Source organism: Emys orbicularis, chromosome 22, assembly GCF_028017835.1.
Source record: "Emys orbicularis isolate rEmyOrb1 chromosome 22, rEmyOrb1.hap1, whole genome shotgun sequence".
NCBI classification, from domain to species: Eukaryota; Metazoa; Chordata; order Testudines; family Emydidae; genus Emys; species Emys orbicularis.
In genome coordinates this window covers 7,211,040-7,226,039 of record NC_088704.1, presented here as the reverse complement: position 1 = coordinate 7,226,039, position 15,000 = coordinate 7,211,040, and the positions used below count along the sequence as shown (strand labels likewise).

Genomic DNA, 15,000 nt, shown 5'->3' with positions numbered 1-15,000 from the left:
GAGCTACGCTCCCCAGGGCCTTAACCCCAAGCCTATCCTCCCTCAAGGCCTCCCCAGATGTACCGTCCACAGGATGAACTCTGGGATGGCCAAAAGTTTGGAAAAGAGAAGACTGAGAGGGGACATGATAGCAGTTTTCAGGTATCTAAAAGGGTGTCATAAGGAGGAGGGAGAAAACTTGTTCACCTTAGCCTCTAAGGATAGAACAAGCAGCAATGGGCTTAAACTGCAGCAAGGGAGGTTTAGGTTGGAACTGTCAGGGTGGTTAAACACTGGAATAAATTGCCTAGGGAGGTTGTGGAATCTCCATCTCTGGAGATATTTAAGAGTAGATTAGATAAATGTCTATCAGGGATGGTTTAGACAGTATTTGATCCTGCCATGGGGGCAGGGGACTGGACTTGATGACCTCTTGAGGTCCCTTCCAGTCCTAGAATCTATGAAAAAAGAACCATTCTCTGACAGGCAAAATCCACTTCACTCACAGATGGTGGTTTGAAGACGCTGGCTATCGATGCAGGCTGGCATGATGTGAACGGCAATTGCCAGGAAGTCCTTTGTTCTTCCTTACCACCCTGCAACTGCCCTACCCAGAACCCCAGACTGGCACTGATCCCACTTTCCTGAGCTCACTAAGAGAGGGCGCTCTTTTTTATTCTTCCTTTCTGACGGTTTCTTCAAAGACACACATACGCACCTTCCTAAAGGACAGAGTTCACGATTGCCTGAGGCAGGATTCAGCTGGACCTAATCAAGGTTCCAGAAGCAAAAAAAATCCCAACAGTACTTGGCTCATTTCTCTTTCCATCCAGCCAAGGAGCTCAACAGGCTTTGTAAACGTTCATGATTCAATTATCACCCCCCATAGAGAAACAGAGGCATTGCAGATCAGTTCAGTGACTGACCCAAGGAACTCTGCGGCGGAGACAGAAATAGAACCCAGGTTTAAATCTGACGCATGTACCGTCGTCACAAAATTGGCTTCCCTTTCCCCCAAATGACCGAGGGAAAAACCAAAGCTGTCACAGTCTGTTGTTCCGGTGCCTGGACTGGCTTTTCAAGTCACGTTGACGAGCGCTTATCCTTGTAATGCGTGAATTGCTAGTGAAGAGAGGCCTGCAGCTTCAACTAAAACCAACAGGAGCAATGGGTCCTCAGCATCTCTTGGACATCAGGAGCCTAGATACCATGATGATGGGTGGGTTATGGCTAAAGGAGGAAGTATGTTTGCATGATTAATGCATTAACCTGGGACTCCGAAGATCCAGGCTCAATTCCCTGCTCCACCCCTGCCTTCTTGGATAACTTTGGGCAAGTCACTCTCTTTGCTGCAATTCCTCCATCTGTAAAAGGAGGGTGACAATGCTTCCTCTCCCCCACTCCTTGTCTATTTAGATGGCAAGATCTTCGGGGCAGGGCCTGTCTCTTATTAATGCGTTTGTACAGCGCCTAGAGTGACAGGGGCCTGATCTCAGCTGGAGCCAGGTGGACTACAACACAAAGTAACAAACGAGTGGTGGTTGCATTCCTGAGGGAGAGCTGCCTACCCAACGTGACAGCGCAAACCAGGCATGGATTGGGCAAAATTATTGCTGAAGCATAAGTTGGGAGCTGGAAAGAGACTCGTTAGGTTACCTCCATCTTGCTCTCAACCAGCGTGGGATTTACTTGCCCTGTGGTTTATCATCCGGCACTTTGTCCCATTCATGAAAATACAAGAGCCGATTACACAGCGCTCCGTCAAATTCTATTTATGCCATAACCAGAGGGGGGTTTGCAGAGATGCCATTATACTTCTGGTGGCTCACGTTAGTCATAAGAGAAGTAATAATGTGGTTAAGTGACTGTTCAACTGCTACGGGGAAGAGGAAGCTGTCAATATGCAGCGCTAACACAATGCTGTACGTCCCCAAACTGCAGTAGGAGCGTTAATTAACACAACGCCGCCCCGGGAGGAAGGTGGGCCGGTGTCATCCACGTTCAGAGATGGGGAAATTAAGAGGTAAGTGACCTGAGTTCAAGGGGTGTTGGGTCCCCAGCTTCAGTGGGAGCTGTAGACACCGAGTACCTCAAAGTCAGCCAAGTCATCGATGACCTAAGGCCATCCAACAAGCCCATGGCAGGCTCCTGTAGATGACAGTGCTCATCTAAGACCGGGGAGGGGATACAGACCAGTCTGCAACCCCAAATCTTTTTCAGAGTTGCTGCTTCCCAGGAGAACATCCCCCATCCTGTACGTATGGCCGACGTTCTTTGTTCCCAGAAGTATATACTGACATTTAGCCATACTAACACGTATCGCTTCCTGGCGCCCAGCTTATCAAACAAGCCAGATCAGTGACCTGCCTCCCTCATTATTTATCACTCCCACGTGTGTGTCGTCTGCAAACTTTATCAGCGATGATTTTATGTTTTCTTCCAGGTCATTGATCAAAATGTTCAATAGCGTAGGGCCAAGAACTGATCCCTGCAGGGTCCCACGAGAAACATACCCATTCAATGATGCTTTCCCCTTTACAATTTCATTTTAAAGCCCAACTAGTTAGTCACAGAATGCCTGGCAAGCCATTTGTCCAATTTCAGTTTCCAACTGTCCCCCTTAGTTTGTTATTTTCATTAAGAACGAACTGAGAGTGGAGAGAAGGACTTAGTGGAGGAAAGCGACACCCCGATATCCTGCACCCCGGAGGCCCAAATGTTGGAGCTCTGCCCTTTTGGCAGCTTTGCAGCCTTCCTAAAACTTGGTTAATTTCCCAGCCCACATGCCGATTTGCATAGCATTACCCAGCATGCCCCACACGGAGACTTTCCCCACCCCCTTTCGCAAAAGGTCCCAACCGGCTCATGTCATAAATAAGATAGGAGAGAGAAAACTAATACAGCCCCGCGATGCATTATTCATCCCCGGCCCCATTGTTGTGACAGATTTACAGCAGCTAATACATGCAAACTAAGTTTGGGCACTAAATGTGAAATTTAAGGGCGGGAGAAAAGACTATTCAACACTCCCTCCTTAGGCCAAGCAACAAGGAGATCTTTTGCCTTGGCTCCCATCTCATCCTGGGTAGTGAGAGGCATTGCTAGCTCTGGTCTCAAAGGCCAGCTAGCCAACAGCATTAGGCACCACTACAAAATAATTGCGAGAGCTGTAGGAAGGTAATTCAAGCAGGACAGCGAAAGGCAGGTTAGCTTCAGCCCTATCACTGCATCGCCAGTCAAACTCGGCGTGGTCTTAAAATCTGGCTTGCATGCATGGAACGTGCCCCCTGGATTAGCCCGTAAAACCATGACTCCCCACCCAAGACACTTCTGCTGCCATGCCTACAAGAAAGCCAGATAACGAAGGCTACGTTGGCCGGGTGCATGTGTGAATCTCTCTGTTATACGGACACACCCATGCAGAGCCTCAGCTGGTGTCATTTGCCACAACTTCAGTGACCTCCCTGGCATAGCAGCTGCTTACGCCGCCCTCCCTCGCTAGTTGTCTCGTATTTGGGACCATCACGCATCGTTAGCTTAAGTCGCTACCCTCATCCTTCCTCGTGTGATTTGTCCGTCTTCTGTCGCATCTTGTCTTTGTATCTGATGAAATCTTCCGGGCAGGGACCCTGCTGTCACTTACGCGCGTAATGGAGCCCTGATCCTCTCTCAGGGTTTTATACTGCCCGTCGCCACGGTATCCGAGCCCCTACTGCATAGCCCAGCACAAATGGTAACACATAGTAACCTCCTCGCCGGCCCCCCGATGCTCTCCTGCCACACGCCAGGGCTATACCGAAAACCGCCACTAGAAATCATCTTCCTCCCTCAGGGTTAGGTCCACGTCACCCTCCTCAAGCCGTTCACTGGTCTCCCGCTCGCTGCATTAAGCCTAGGTCACAGTCTGCTCCTCGCACTGCCTCATCTCCACGGCCTTGACAAGGCTCGGTAGCTCCGGCCCGTTTCCCTTCTCTGTACAGAAGGGGTGTTTGGAGATTTCCGCTCTGATGAAGAGCCCCAGCGGGGGCTAGTGGGAGACCTGCCAGAGATCATTTGGGGATCCAGACCCACTCACCTCCTGCACCCTGCTGAGGTGCCCAGGCAGAGCTGTGGGGCAGTGGGTGCTGCCGGCCAGAACTGCCATGCATTGCCGGAGCGGCGTGCAGAAAAGCTTGCCTATGTGTAGGGACGCAGACCCCTTTCGGCGTAAACGCCAACTCCTTCCGGCGTCGGTCCAGGGGAGATAGAAAGGAGAAGCCGTGGCTGGAAGAGGGAACTGTGCGACCCTGAATCCACCAGGCCTTGGGGCTGGTCAGGCACATGAAGGGAAAGAGGCAGAATCAGACGTGATGGGGGGGGGGTTTGACGTGGGGAAGGGAAGTTCTTTGCGACACACACAAACACGCCTGACAGCAAAGAGCATCTCCGGCGAACAGCGCTGATGATTGTCCCCGGCCTTCAACCCCGGCTGCTGCACGCTGTGAAGCGCCGCAATTACAGGTAATAAGCGCCCCCGGGGTCGCCCTCTGTCTTCCTTGAGAAGAGCGTCCCACTCCCACCCCCGCCCGGGGAGGGGTAACGGCTGGCGAGACGGAGCGTGTGTGATGTTTGCGGGGACTGTCATTAGCTGTAGCCCGCGGAACGAAGCCCATTTCCTGTTCAGTCACTTGCTATTAAATATGGATCGCGTTCACCTCGGTCCCGTACGGAATGGAAATGGGACGGCGGGGGCGAAAGGCCGGCTCCCCCCGTCCCGCGCACGCCTCCCCTCAATGTTTCCATTTCAACTGGGCTGTCGACGTGCGCGTCTTCGTCTCTGCTCCCCCGCCCCCACCCGACTGCAGCTCACCGACACTCCCCCCCCCCGTGTGGGGATCTCTGGCCCAGTGTAAAACGCAGGCTAAAGGCGGTATTGATCCCTTTTCAAAGCCGCTAGCACACTGCTGGTCTTAAATCACAAGAGCGAAAAGGCCAGGGGCTACGGCTTGCCCTTCCGGGGTGTTATACAGTGGCTGAGGCGCGGCTGGCAGCTCAGACCGTAGCCACCGCGAGGTGCGGCGCTGGGACACGACGACTCGGCCCTAGGGGCCAGATCCTCAGCTGGAGGTGTGGCCCATTGACGCCAGTCGAGTGACACTGATCGACACCAGCTGGGGATCCGGGACTAGATTCTTTTCTTCCAGCCAGGGATGCCGCCATGGAAAACGGAGGAAGCAGGGTCTGGTGGATAAGACCCGAGCTGAATTTCAGGACAGTCCTGCCTGTAGCTGCATCACCTCAGACAAATCACTTGGCCTCTCTGCCTTAGGCTACGTCTACACGACCACTTATGTGGGTAAAACATGTGTCGCTCGGGGGGGGGGGTGAATAAGCCACCCCTGGAGTGACGTCAGTGACACCGACCTAAGCGCTGGTGTAGATGGCGCTACGCTGGTGGGAGGCACTCCCACCGTTCCCGCAGGGGCTGATTAAGTAAACGGGTGAGCTCTCTGCCATCAGTGTAGAGCGGCTACACTAGAGAACTCACGGCAGTGCAGCCACATCATACAGCCACACCGCTGGAAGGTCTCTAGTGTCCCCCGCTGTACAATTGCAATACCCCCCCTCTCCTCAGCATTGCGGGGGTTAAAGTGCTTTTCTCCTCAGAAACGGGACACTTTGGGCTCCTAGCTTATCTCCAAGGCCCCACGCTCCAGTTTACAAGTTTAAACAGAGACAGGAGCGGGGATAGAGGGCGGGGTTCTACGTGTGGCCCCTACAAACCTCACCTGGGACTGGGGAGTCAAGCTAGCTTCTCTCCAGCGCTCCCATCCTCCCCTGCAACGAGGGCCAGGAGGCCAAAATTATTCCCTGGGTGGTAGCTGGGCAGCCCCCATGCCAGGGGTGGGTTTGCATGGACGTATCTGAGTGGCCCTTTAAGGGGAAGGAAGGAAGGAACAGGCTGCAGTCCCCTCTCCCAGAGCCAGGCTGGCTCCTTAGGGGCTCACGAGAGCCTTACGCCTGAGCAGATGTGACCGATTCGGCCCAACGGCCCCGCTGTCATTTGACAGGAGGCATCCGAGGGTGCGTGGGATCTGGCGGTCAGCGGCTCAGAACCCAGGCGCGTCAGGTCCGGCGCCCGAGTTAAAGCGGGCAGCACAACGCTCTCTACGGGAGGAAAGGTCTTACAGCCGCTGGAGAGACACACGCGCCGCGGGGAGTCTGCGCTCCAACGCAGAGGCGGGAAAAAAATTAAAAGCACCGTAATGATGCCGCCCAGCCCATCGTCAGCTGGAAGCTTGTGCCATCGCCCCATTGACTAACGAGCTCCAGCCACACAGCTCATCGGGCAGGAGGAATCCAGCCGAGGGCAGCCTGGCTCCCACTGCAGACGGCCTGACCCATCACCGTGGCTGCCCTGCTCTGGGAACAAACGCACGTCCCCCAGTGCGGACTCCACCTCACCCCGAACAGCCCCTCACTGGTGGAGCGTTGCCGGCAGCTCCCACTGAGAGCACAGGCCAGGCGAGGGACTGAACCGGCAGCCTGTCAAATCCAAGCTGTGGCTGCCCGCACCAGGCCCAGCGGGAAGCCTCCGGAGCGGCCTGAAATACTTCTTAGTCCCCCACGCTTGGGGCCCATCAAATATCAGGGCCTGTGCCCCGGCTTGGCTCAGAGTGGAGCCCAATGACACCTCGCCAGGGGGCACTCGGGGTGCTGCCAGCACACCAGCTTTCGCATCTGAGACTCGAGTCTGCAGCATGGCTACGGGGTCCCCCGCAGTTGGCCTGGCAGTACCAGCCGTGGGAGGCAGGGGTGCGGGGGGTCATGAGCTCTGGGGGGCAGGCAGGGCACACGCCCTGGCGCTTACTGGGCATTGTAAAGCACTGGGGAGTCTTACGGGGCTGCCGCATTTGTATTTAACAGTTTCAGAGCCAGAAAGAGCAACAGACTATAAAAGTCTATTTTAAAAGTCTTCTCCTATACACCAACTCCCCAACTCAGGGGGACCTCTGAATCCCACCCCATGCCAGCCCTTCCAGCGAGCCCCACTGCATCCTGAACTCAGCACCGAGCTCAGGACTGCAGTCTGCAGTCCCTTGAGCCTGGCATTTAGTACCTTCAGACTGACCTGGACTAGTGTCACCTTCACGTGGGCTTTTATAATCCCCTCCGCTAGGGCTTCCCAAGCACCTGGCCTTTGTTAAACCCATACTCCATCCAAACCAGCCTCTGCTGGAGCTGAAGGAGATCTCCTTCAATCACTTGTAGTAGTAGATCCCTTATCCTCTCTGTTGTCCAAGTTACTACAGTTATCTGTAGTATGGAAATGCCCAGAGACCGGCCATGAATAGGACCCCCTTTTGTCTGGCATTGTACAAACCCAGGGGGCAACCCACACTCACTGCCAGTGGGTTAGATGCCACCCCTGCCTTTGGGTTTGCCAAGCCAAGCTTCTGACCATCTCTGACCACTACGACCTGTGGAATCACTAGAACACGAGGGTGCCAGGCCCATTCAGCCAGACAAGTCGGGGCCAGCCGATCTGTCCAGCAAATGGTTAACTTGTCCCCGCTGGGGCGCTGGCGGGCAGGGGAGGCCGGTTAATGAACAGTGCGCCCCGGCGCTCTAATAGACGCGAAGCGAGCATGCTCCCCCTGCATGCCAAGGGACATTTTCAATCAAATCGCAGCCCATTAGGCATGAGGCAGCAGAGAGGCCGGGGCACACGCATCCTGGGAGCAGCCCATCTCCATCTCCATAATAGCATGGGAGCGCGCTGAGGAAGGCCGTGGCGGGCCAGAGCGCAGGGAGCGCTCAACCGAGAAATGCACCGTCGTTAGAGGCCTGCTATTAGACAGTGAGGGAGCGGGCCTGGGATGGAAATGCCCAGAGAACGCCTCCAGCCGCAGCAGCTTGGGCATGGCGACAGCAGCACGCAGTGGCCAGGCAGGGCACTGCCCACAAATCCTGCCTTAGTCTTTCACAGGTGAGGCAAGTCGGGGCTGGCTGAGCCAGTCACAGGAAGGGTTCTCTGCCGTCTTTCAGGGGGCTGGCTCGCCCTTCAGGCATAGGGGAAGGGCTGCCCCCGTCTCCAGGGGCCCAGCCAGTCACTGCAGACACACTGAGGGCCCGTCTACACTTGAAACACTACAGCAGTACAGGGGCATCAGTGGGGACACTGCCTAACGCCGGTGGGAGGGCTACTCCCATTGCTGGAGTTAATCCCCCACCCCGAGAGGCGGTAGCCAGGTTGACGGAAGAATTCTTCCATCCACCCAGCACTGTCTAAGCAGGGACGCACGTCAGCTTACGTACGTCACTCAGGGGTGTGGCTTTTTCACACCCCTGAGCGAGGCAGCTGGGTTGATGGCCAGCCCCGGGGGTCTGTCTACACTCCAGTTGGAGGTGTGCCTGCAGCGCGTGTAGACAGATCCGAGCTAGCCTTAACCGAACTCGCGCCAACAACAAGAGCAGTAAAACCATGGCAGCACGGGCTGTACCAGCCGCCTGGGTCGCAGAGCAGGGACCCACGCAGCGAGCCCAGCCTGCCGCGGCTTCAGAGCGGCTGGTATTTGAAGTTCGCTAGATGGAGCTCTTGTCTGTAGACACACCCGGAGGCACTCGAGCAGTGGCCTCTGGCTGAAGCCTGGGGCCCGGCTGGCTGGCTCCTGAGGGAGTGACTCAGCAGAGCTCAGCCCGTCCTGGCTGGGGGAGCATCTAGGATGAAGTACGAGAGCTCAGCCAGTCCCACGGGGTGCAGGAGACGCTGTGTGCACTGGGGCGTATCCGAACTGCAAACAGCAACCCCCCAAATACATTCCAGATCCTTTAGCCAGGCTGCATGTCATGCTGCCAACCTCCCCGCTCTCACTGCCAATCCACCCTCCCGCAGCCGGTCCTCACCCACCACACTCCTCCTTGAGCGGCTCTCTCCTCCGGCTCTACGTAGCTCTGGTGCCATCTTCACCCACTCCCACAGCGTCACTCGCTGCCTCGACCCACACGGCCCCCCAACGTCGCCCTGGGCTCCTGGCCTCCACTGAGCACCCAGCATCCCTGCTTGGCTGTCCCAGACACCTTGCCTCTTTCCTTGCAATCACCATCCCCTCCTTCCTCCTTATCCCCCTCCACCAGCAACAGCTGCACTCCCCTTTCCGGCTCCCCAGGCCAGTGCTTTCGGCAGTTCCCCTCCTCCCCCCACATCCAGTCACCCTGCAGACGCATCCGAAGCCAGGGGTCAGAGCACTGAGAGCACGAAGCTCCACCCGGCCGCACGCTCCCACGGGTTCTGCGCCCGCCGTCCAAGTGCCGTTCCCGTGCTGCTCAGAGCCCCGGCCGAGGGGCGCGCAGCCAGGCTGCCCCAGGCACCGGCCTCTTCCCTTGCAATCGTTCCGGCCTTCACAAGCAAGTAAGGAGCAAGCCCGAGACAAAGGGCTCCTGGACGAGCGTGCAGGGTAGGCCAGGCTCGGTCCAGAGCGGCTGGAGTTAACACTTGCCAGCGCTAAGGATGAGACGGCAGTGGGGCTGCCTGGGCTGGTGGGCTAAAGCCACAGCGACCCCAAGGAGCAAGCAGCTCACCCCGGCATGTTCAGCCATCACACCATACTCTTACCTCCCCACCCCTGGCTGCTCGCAGGGTGCAAGCAAAGCTCACCCCATCCCAGCCACCTTCTGCATCTCACAGCTGGAGCCGAGTGGGGAGAGAGGAGCCTAGGCCAGGCCTCATCTGGGCCAGCTGGTCAGTCACCTGGCACGTAGTTCGAGGAGCTGGGAGAGTACGTGTGGGGAGGGCGGAAAGGAAGGAACCCCCACCCTGAAGGAGGCTGGAATCCTGGCACCCAGCCTTGCACGTGGCAAGGGGCACTGAACCACGGCAGTACCTGCGCCTGCAGGCTGGCAGCATCCAGCACGGTGACCTGGTTGGCACAGCTGGCCCACACGGTGTCATCCAGCGTCAGCAGGGTTCGCACCGGTCCGGTCCCCACCTCCAGACAGGTGGGCTGCGCCTCGAGGTCCCACAGCCCCCCTGCAGAAAATAAAAGGAGAGCAAAATCAGAGACCGCTCATCATAGACCAGAGGAGGAAAGGCACCCTGGAGCCAGATCTCAGCCCCCCCCACGCCCCAATCTAGGGCTTTACCCTCAGGAGTCTCCGATCTGATCCCCAGCTGAAACCCAGACCGGGGCATCTCATGCTACGACCATGGCAGACCCACATTTCAATAGACAGCTAGAGCCCCACTCCTGCACCATCCCTCCGTCCGTTCACCAGCTCGCCACTCCCTGGGACACCTGCAGCCGTTGTTCCCATGCAACGGTAACAGCAGGAAAAGATGTCGCTACCGACAGCTACCTCCAGGGAGCGTTAGCCGCTGAAAGTGGGCGGGATCCGCCCGACGCTCCCCACAGAACCCAGGCCTGGGCTCCATGGACCTGAGTTTGGAAGCCTCTGGCCTCATGCCTGGCCCTCCCCAGCACGTCCACCCCTCTGCGGAGGCGTTCCCAGCAGGGCTGGAGGCAGAGGGAGGAGCTGGCCGGCAACAGGAATTCGGGTGGCTGGCTCAGCAGAGCAGCAACGTCTCTTTCCCCTACGAATCAAGTCTCACCTGATGCCTCCACATTCTGAATGCGGCAGCAGGAAAACAAGCGCAGTTCTCTTCCCTGCAGCCCTGACAGCATGCACGGTCTATTTATAACCAGGCTGCCAGGTGCGGGCGAGGGGAGGGATGGCGTGAGATTGCTCACATGGAGGAACACAAAATACTGGGGAGCACGGTGCAAACGCCGTCTTTTCCAGCCAGCGGCGGCTCCCTTGCCACTCTCCCAGAACTTGGGCAGCAGCCTCAAGGGGACTAATTAACTCCCTTTCCTCTGCCATCGCACGGGCATGGAGAACAGATCGTGGGGGAAGGCTGAGCCCGGTGGCAGAACTTGGCTGGCTCGCGGCCTCCTGTGCAGAGCACCCTGGTGCGGGGAACGGGCTGTTCCTCGCACAAGACCCGGTCACATTTCCCCGCCTTTGCTGTGATTATTCCAGCCTTGCACCCCTTCCCAACTGCCACCTAGCTCTGTTTGTTAAACGGATCCAAGGAGCCAGGTGAGGGGTTCTCAGATGGGACAGAATCATAGAATATCAGGGTTGGAAGGGACCTCAGGAGGTATCTAGTCCAACCCCCTGCTCAAAGCAGGGCCAATCCCCAACTAAATCATCCCAGCCAGGGCTTTGTCAAGCCGGGCCTTAAAAACCTCTAAGGAAGGAGATTCCACCACCTCCCTAGGGAACCCATTCCAGTGCTTTACCACCCTCCAAGTGAAAAAGCTTTTCCTAATATCCAACCTAGACCTCCCCCACTGCAACTTGAGACCATTACTTTCTGTATTTAATAAAATAACTTTTTACTTATTAATTAACCCAGAGTATGTATTAATACCTGGGGAGGGGGGAGGGCAAACAGCTGTGCATCTCTCTCGATCAGTGTTATAGAGGGCACGCGGGGGTGCGAGGGGATCACAGATCACATGCACGGCAGCGCACATCTGCCCAGTTAGAAATGTGTCTGTAGCGGCAGTACCATGCGGCTCTTTGCCCCGGAGCTTTGAAATGCGATTTAAGAAACGGGCCTTGGCACACGGCTGCGCGGCGGCTTTCCTCCCGTGCCCTTCAGCACTTCCCCACGCTAGGCCCGGCCTGTCATTAAGAGGAACTGAACTGCCTCGGCTCTTTCATCAGGGCATCCCGCGGCGCCAATTTCCCCACAAAAGGCGCGGCGGGAATGACCTTTCCCACCCCTAGTATTTTCTGAGCGGCAGCCCCTGCTGCAGGCTGACCCCTCTTGGCACCTGCCTGACGTGAACCATGAAAGGATCCCTTTGCTGCCCGACTCCCGACCCGCAGCGCGCGCGACTCTACAGACGGTTGAAAGAGCCGGAGGCGGCGGCATCTCTTCAGGGAAACGGGGACGCTCAGGAAGCTCTAATTAAAGCAACGAGGTTACCGATTAAACCGGAGACTGGAGAAGAAAAGAGCCAGGACGCCGCCAATGGCGGGTGGGGCAGCACGGGGAATCGGGGCAGATCAATCGCCTGCTGCCTTTGGGGGGTTCTCACTGTGGTGCTGAGCTGGGACAGAAACCCCTCCTGCGGCAGGGCACACAGCAGCCTCAAAGGTCAGGTCACCTAGTCTGATCTGTAGATCTGTACATTGCAGGCCACAGAACCATCCCCACCCCCTCTAACTGGTTCAAGAAGGAACTTTACCCAGCCCCCCTCCCCCCCCATGGGTAGGTTATTCCTAGACTCCCAACTTCAAGGTGTCTTGCACCTTCCTTGCTTCTGGTGTTGGCCACCATCAGAGACAGGACCCTGGGCTAGACGGGCCCATCTGACCCAGCCTGGCCATTCCTATGATCCATGAGTAAGCTCTTCTCCTACGAGTCAGTGGGTCTATTTGAGAAAATGTGGGCAAGTCGCTTGAGCACGGGGCAGTTTGTTTGGCAGAGTTTGGCGAGGTATTTGGTTTTAAAGCCTCAAGCACTCAGAAGCTCCCAGAAGGGGGTGGGCTATAGAAGGAATCCGGCCTTGGCTGCATCCCGAACACAGGAGCTGAGGCATCCACAGCAGAAGATCCTCCCACTTGAGGTAAAGGAGTAACTGTTGGCTGTGTCGATAGCAGGCTGCGACAGTTGCAGGGGGGTGGCCAGGAGGTAACATGGTAACGCCAACCAAGCTAGTGTTAAAAAAAAACCCTGTGTTACGTGTGTGTTTTAAACAGAATTTGACACTTCCCAGCTCCTGAGAGATCTGAACCGAAGCCGCCCTGCCCGAAGGACTGATGGGCCCTCACAGCCCTAGACTTTGAGGAAGTTTGGGCAATTCAGCTCCACATCCAGTCTGGAAGAACCATTCCCCACTCAATGCCCGTTGCTTCTCTGGACTCAAAGGGGAAGTGCTGCAAGTCTGGGGAGGACACGCCGTGTTCTTCAGACAAAACCGAGAGGTTGGATCCCTGCTTTAAGCTCCAAGCTGAACTCAACCCGAAGTATGAAACCACGAACCAGCACCTCCACAGTGCTATGGCCGAGAGTCCAGGCGGGATGTTTCCAGCTCAGGTTCCTCGGCACCTTTGGGACATTTCCACCGGGTCATTTTTATTCACTAAATCTCTCCCCTGTTCACGCACACAATTCGCTGCTCTCCAACTTGTCATGGACCATAATTCTCCACCCACAGCTCAGTCAGGAGCATTGTCTCACACTCGACACCTTAAAACTCTCACCGTTTTGATTAGACCCAGGTCAGGTCGTATGGTTCATTCCCTGATCGGCTACACTTCACTTCTAGTCAGGTTCCTCATGCAGTCACGTCTGCTAAGGTTCACAGGTTTTAATGCCCGGAAGGAACCACTGTCAGCATCCAGCATTCATAGCCCAGGCCTGCACTGAATCTCATAGAAATGTAGGGTTGGAAGGTCCCTCCAGAGGCCAGCCCCCTGTGCTGAGGAAAGAGCAAGAACCAAATAAATCTAGACCAGCCCTGACAGGCGTTTGTCCAACCTGTTCTTAAAAACTTCCCTTGGAAACCTATTCCAGAGCTTAACGATCCTTATAGTTAGAAAGCTTTTCCTGACATCTAACCTAAATCTCTCACTGCAGATGAAGCCCATTACGATTTGTCCCACCTTCAGTGGACACGGAGAACAATAAATCAGCATCCTCTTTAGAACAGCCCTGAACATAGCCCTGAAGACTATCAGGTCCCCCCCGCCCCAGTCTTCTTTTCTCAAGATAGCACAGGTCATAGAATTTCACCCCGTAATTCCTGCAGCGAAGGAAAAATTTTTCCTGCTATTGAAGTGACACTACAGAGCCGATTAATTTGCAGCTGAACTACAGAGCATCTTTTCGAAAGACATCCAATTTGGATTTAAAGCTTTACAGCGATGAATTCACCACCACCACTTGCTAAGCTGTTTCAATGGCTAATTGCCCTCACTTAAAAATTAGCATCTTATTCCCCAAATGATTTTTTTTTTTTTTAAACTGCAAACTATTGGATCTTGTCATGCCTTCATCTGCTACATGAAAGGGCTTCCTAACGGCAGATCTCTCTTCCCTGGTACCTGTAGTTTGTAATCAAGTCAACCCTTAGCCCTCTCTTTGATAAGATAATGATCTTAATCTATTTAAGTCTCTCCCCGCAAGGCCTGTTTTTCAAATCTCAGATGGGTTTTTGGAGCTCTCCGAGCCCTTCTGCAATATTCACTTAACATCGGCTGTTCCAGAAAATGTGCGATTTCATTTGAAGGAACAACAGACCAGTTACTTTCGGCCTAAGAATCTGCAAGAGAATTTATGGAAATATTTCTTCTTGAATTATTTACCCAGCTCTCAGCAGGTGCTTCACACCAAAAATCTCTGCAGAAGCACGGAAGAGAAGGACTGAAAGCAGCCTGGTTAGCCACCTTGTCCATTTCCCGGGTTTGGGAGACCCAGAGCTGACATAGATTGGCACAGCTCTACTGACTTCAGGGGCGTTACACCAATTTGTGCCAACTGGGGATCTGGCCCAGAGACCCCTGGGCTCTGAGGAGCAGCCCTGGAAGACACTACAAATAATTTTTTAGGACGGAAAAGCTTGAGATGCTGGCATCTCACCAAGCAAGAGGGAGGGAGGGTAAACCGATGCTTTGCTAATTTCTGCCCTTCTGGTCAAGGAGAAGGAATGGGGGGAAATGGAACAGAAAGAAACTTAGTAGCTTCCTGAAGCCGGTCTCAGCAACGCCTCTGCCCCAGAAGCAGCGGCATGTGTCGAGTAACAGCGCGGTGACGTATTGTCACAAACATGACACCACACGGTTCCCATATGGCCCACATAGGAGGCGCTGAGGGGGACACACCGGCTGGGAGAGGAAGAGATCCCCTAACGCTCACCGGCCACTATCAACGAGAGCATTGGGGTGCCCGGGCCGAGGGGAGAGCCATTCTGCGGACACTCAACCCAGGCTAGCTCTTACCTCCCTCATCCCTGATTTCTCTGGCTT

At 55.4% G+C, this 15,000-nt stretch overlaps 1 protein-coding gene across 2 annotated transcripts in view; it reads right to left on the bottom strand.

Annotated features, from left to right (window-relative positions):
- Positions 1-15,000, bottom strand: part of ARHGEF10L (Rho guanine nucleotide exchange factor 10 like) — a 130,214-nt gene that overhangs the window by 26,999 nt on the left and 88,215 nt on the right. For both annotated transcript variants that reach the window (XM_065421255.1, XM_065421256.1), the window contains one exon: positions 9,843-9,988. In XM_065421255.1, the coding sequence (XP_065277327.1) occupies positions 9,843-9,988 (146 nt within the window). The remainder of the gene's footprint in view (positions 1-9,842; positions 9,989-15,000) is intronic.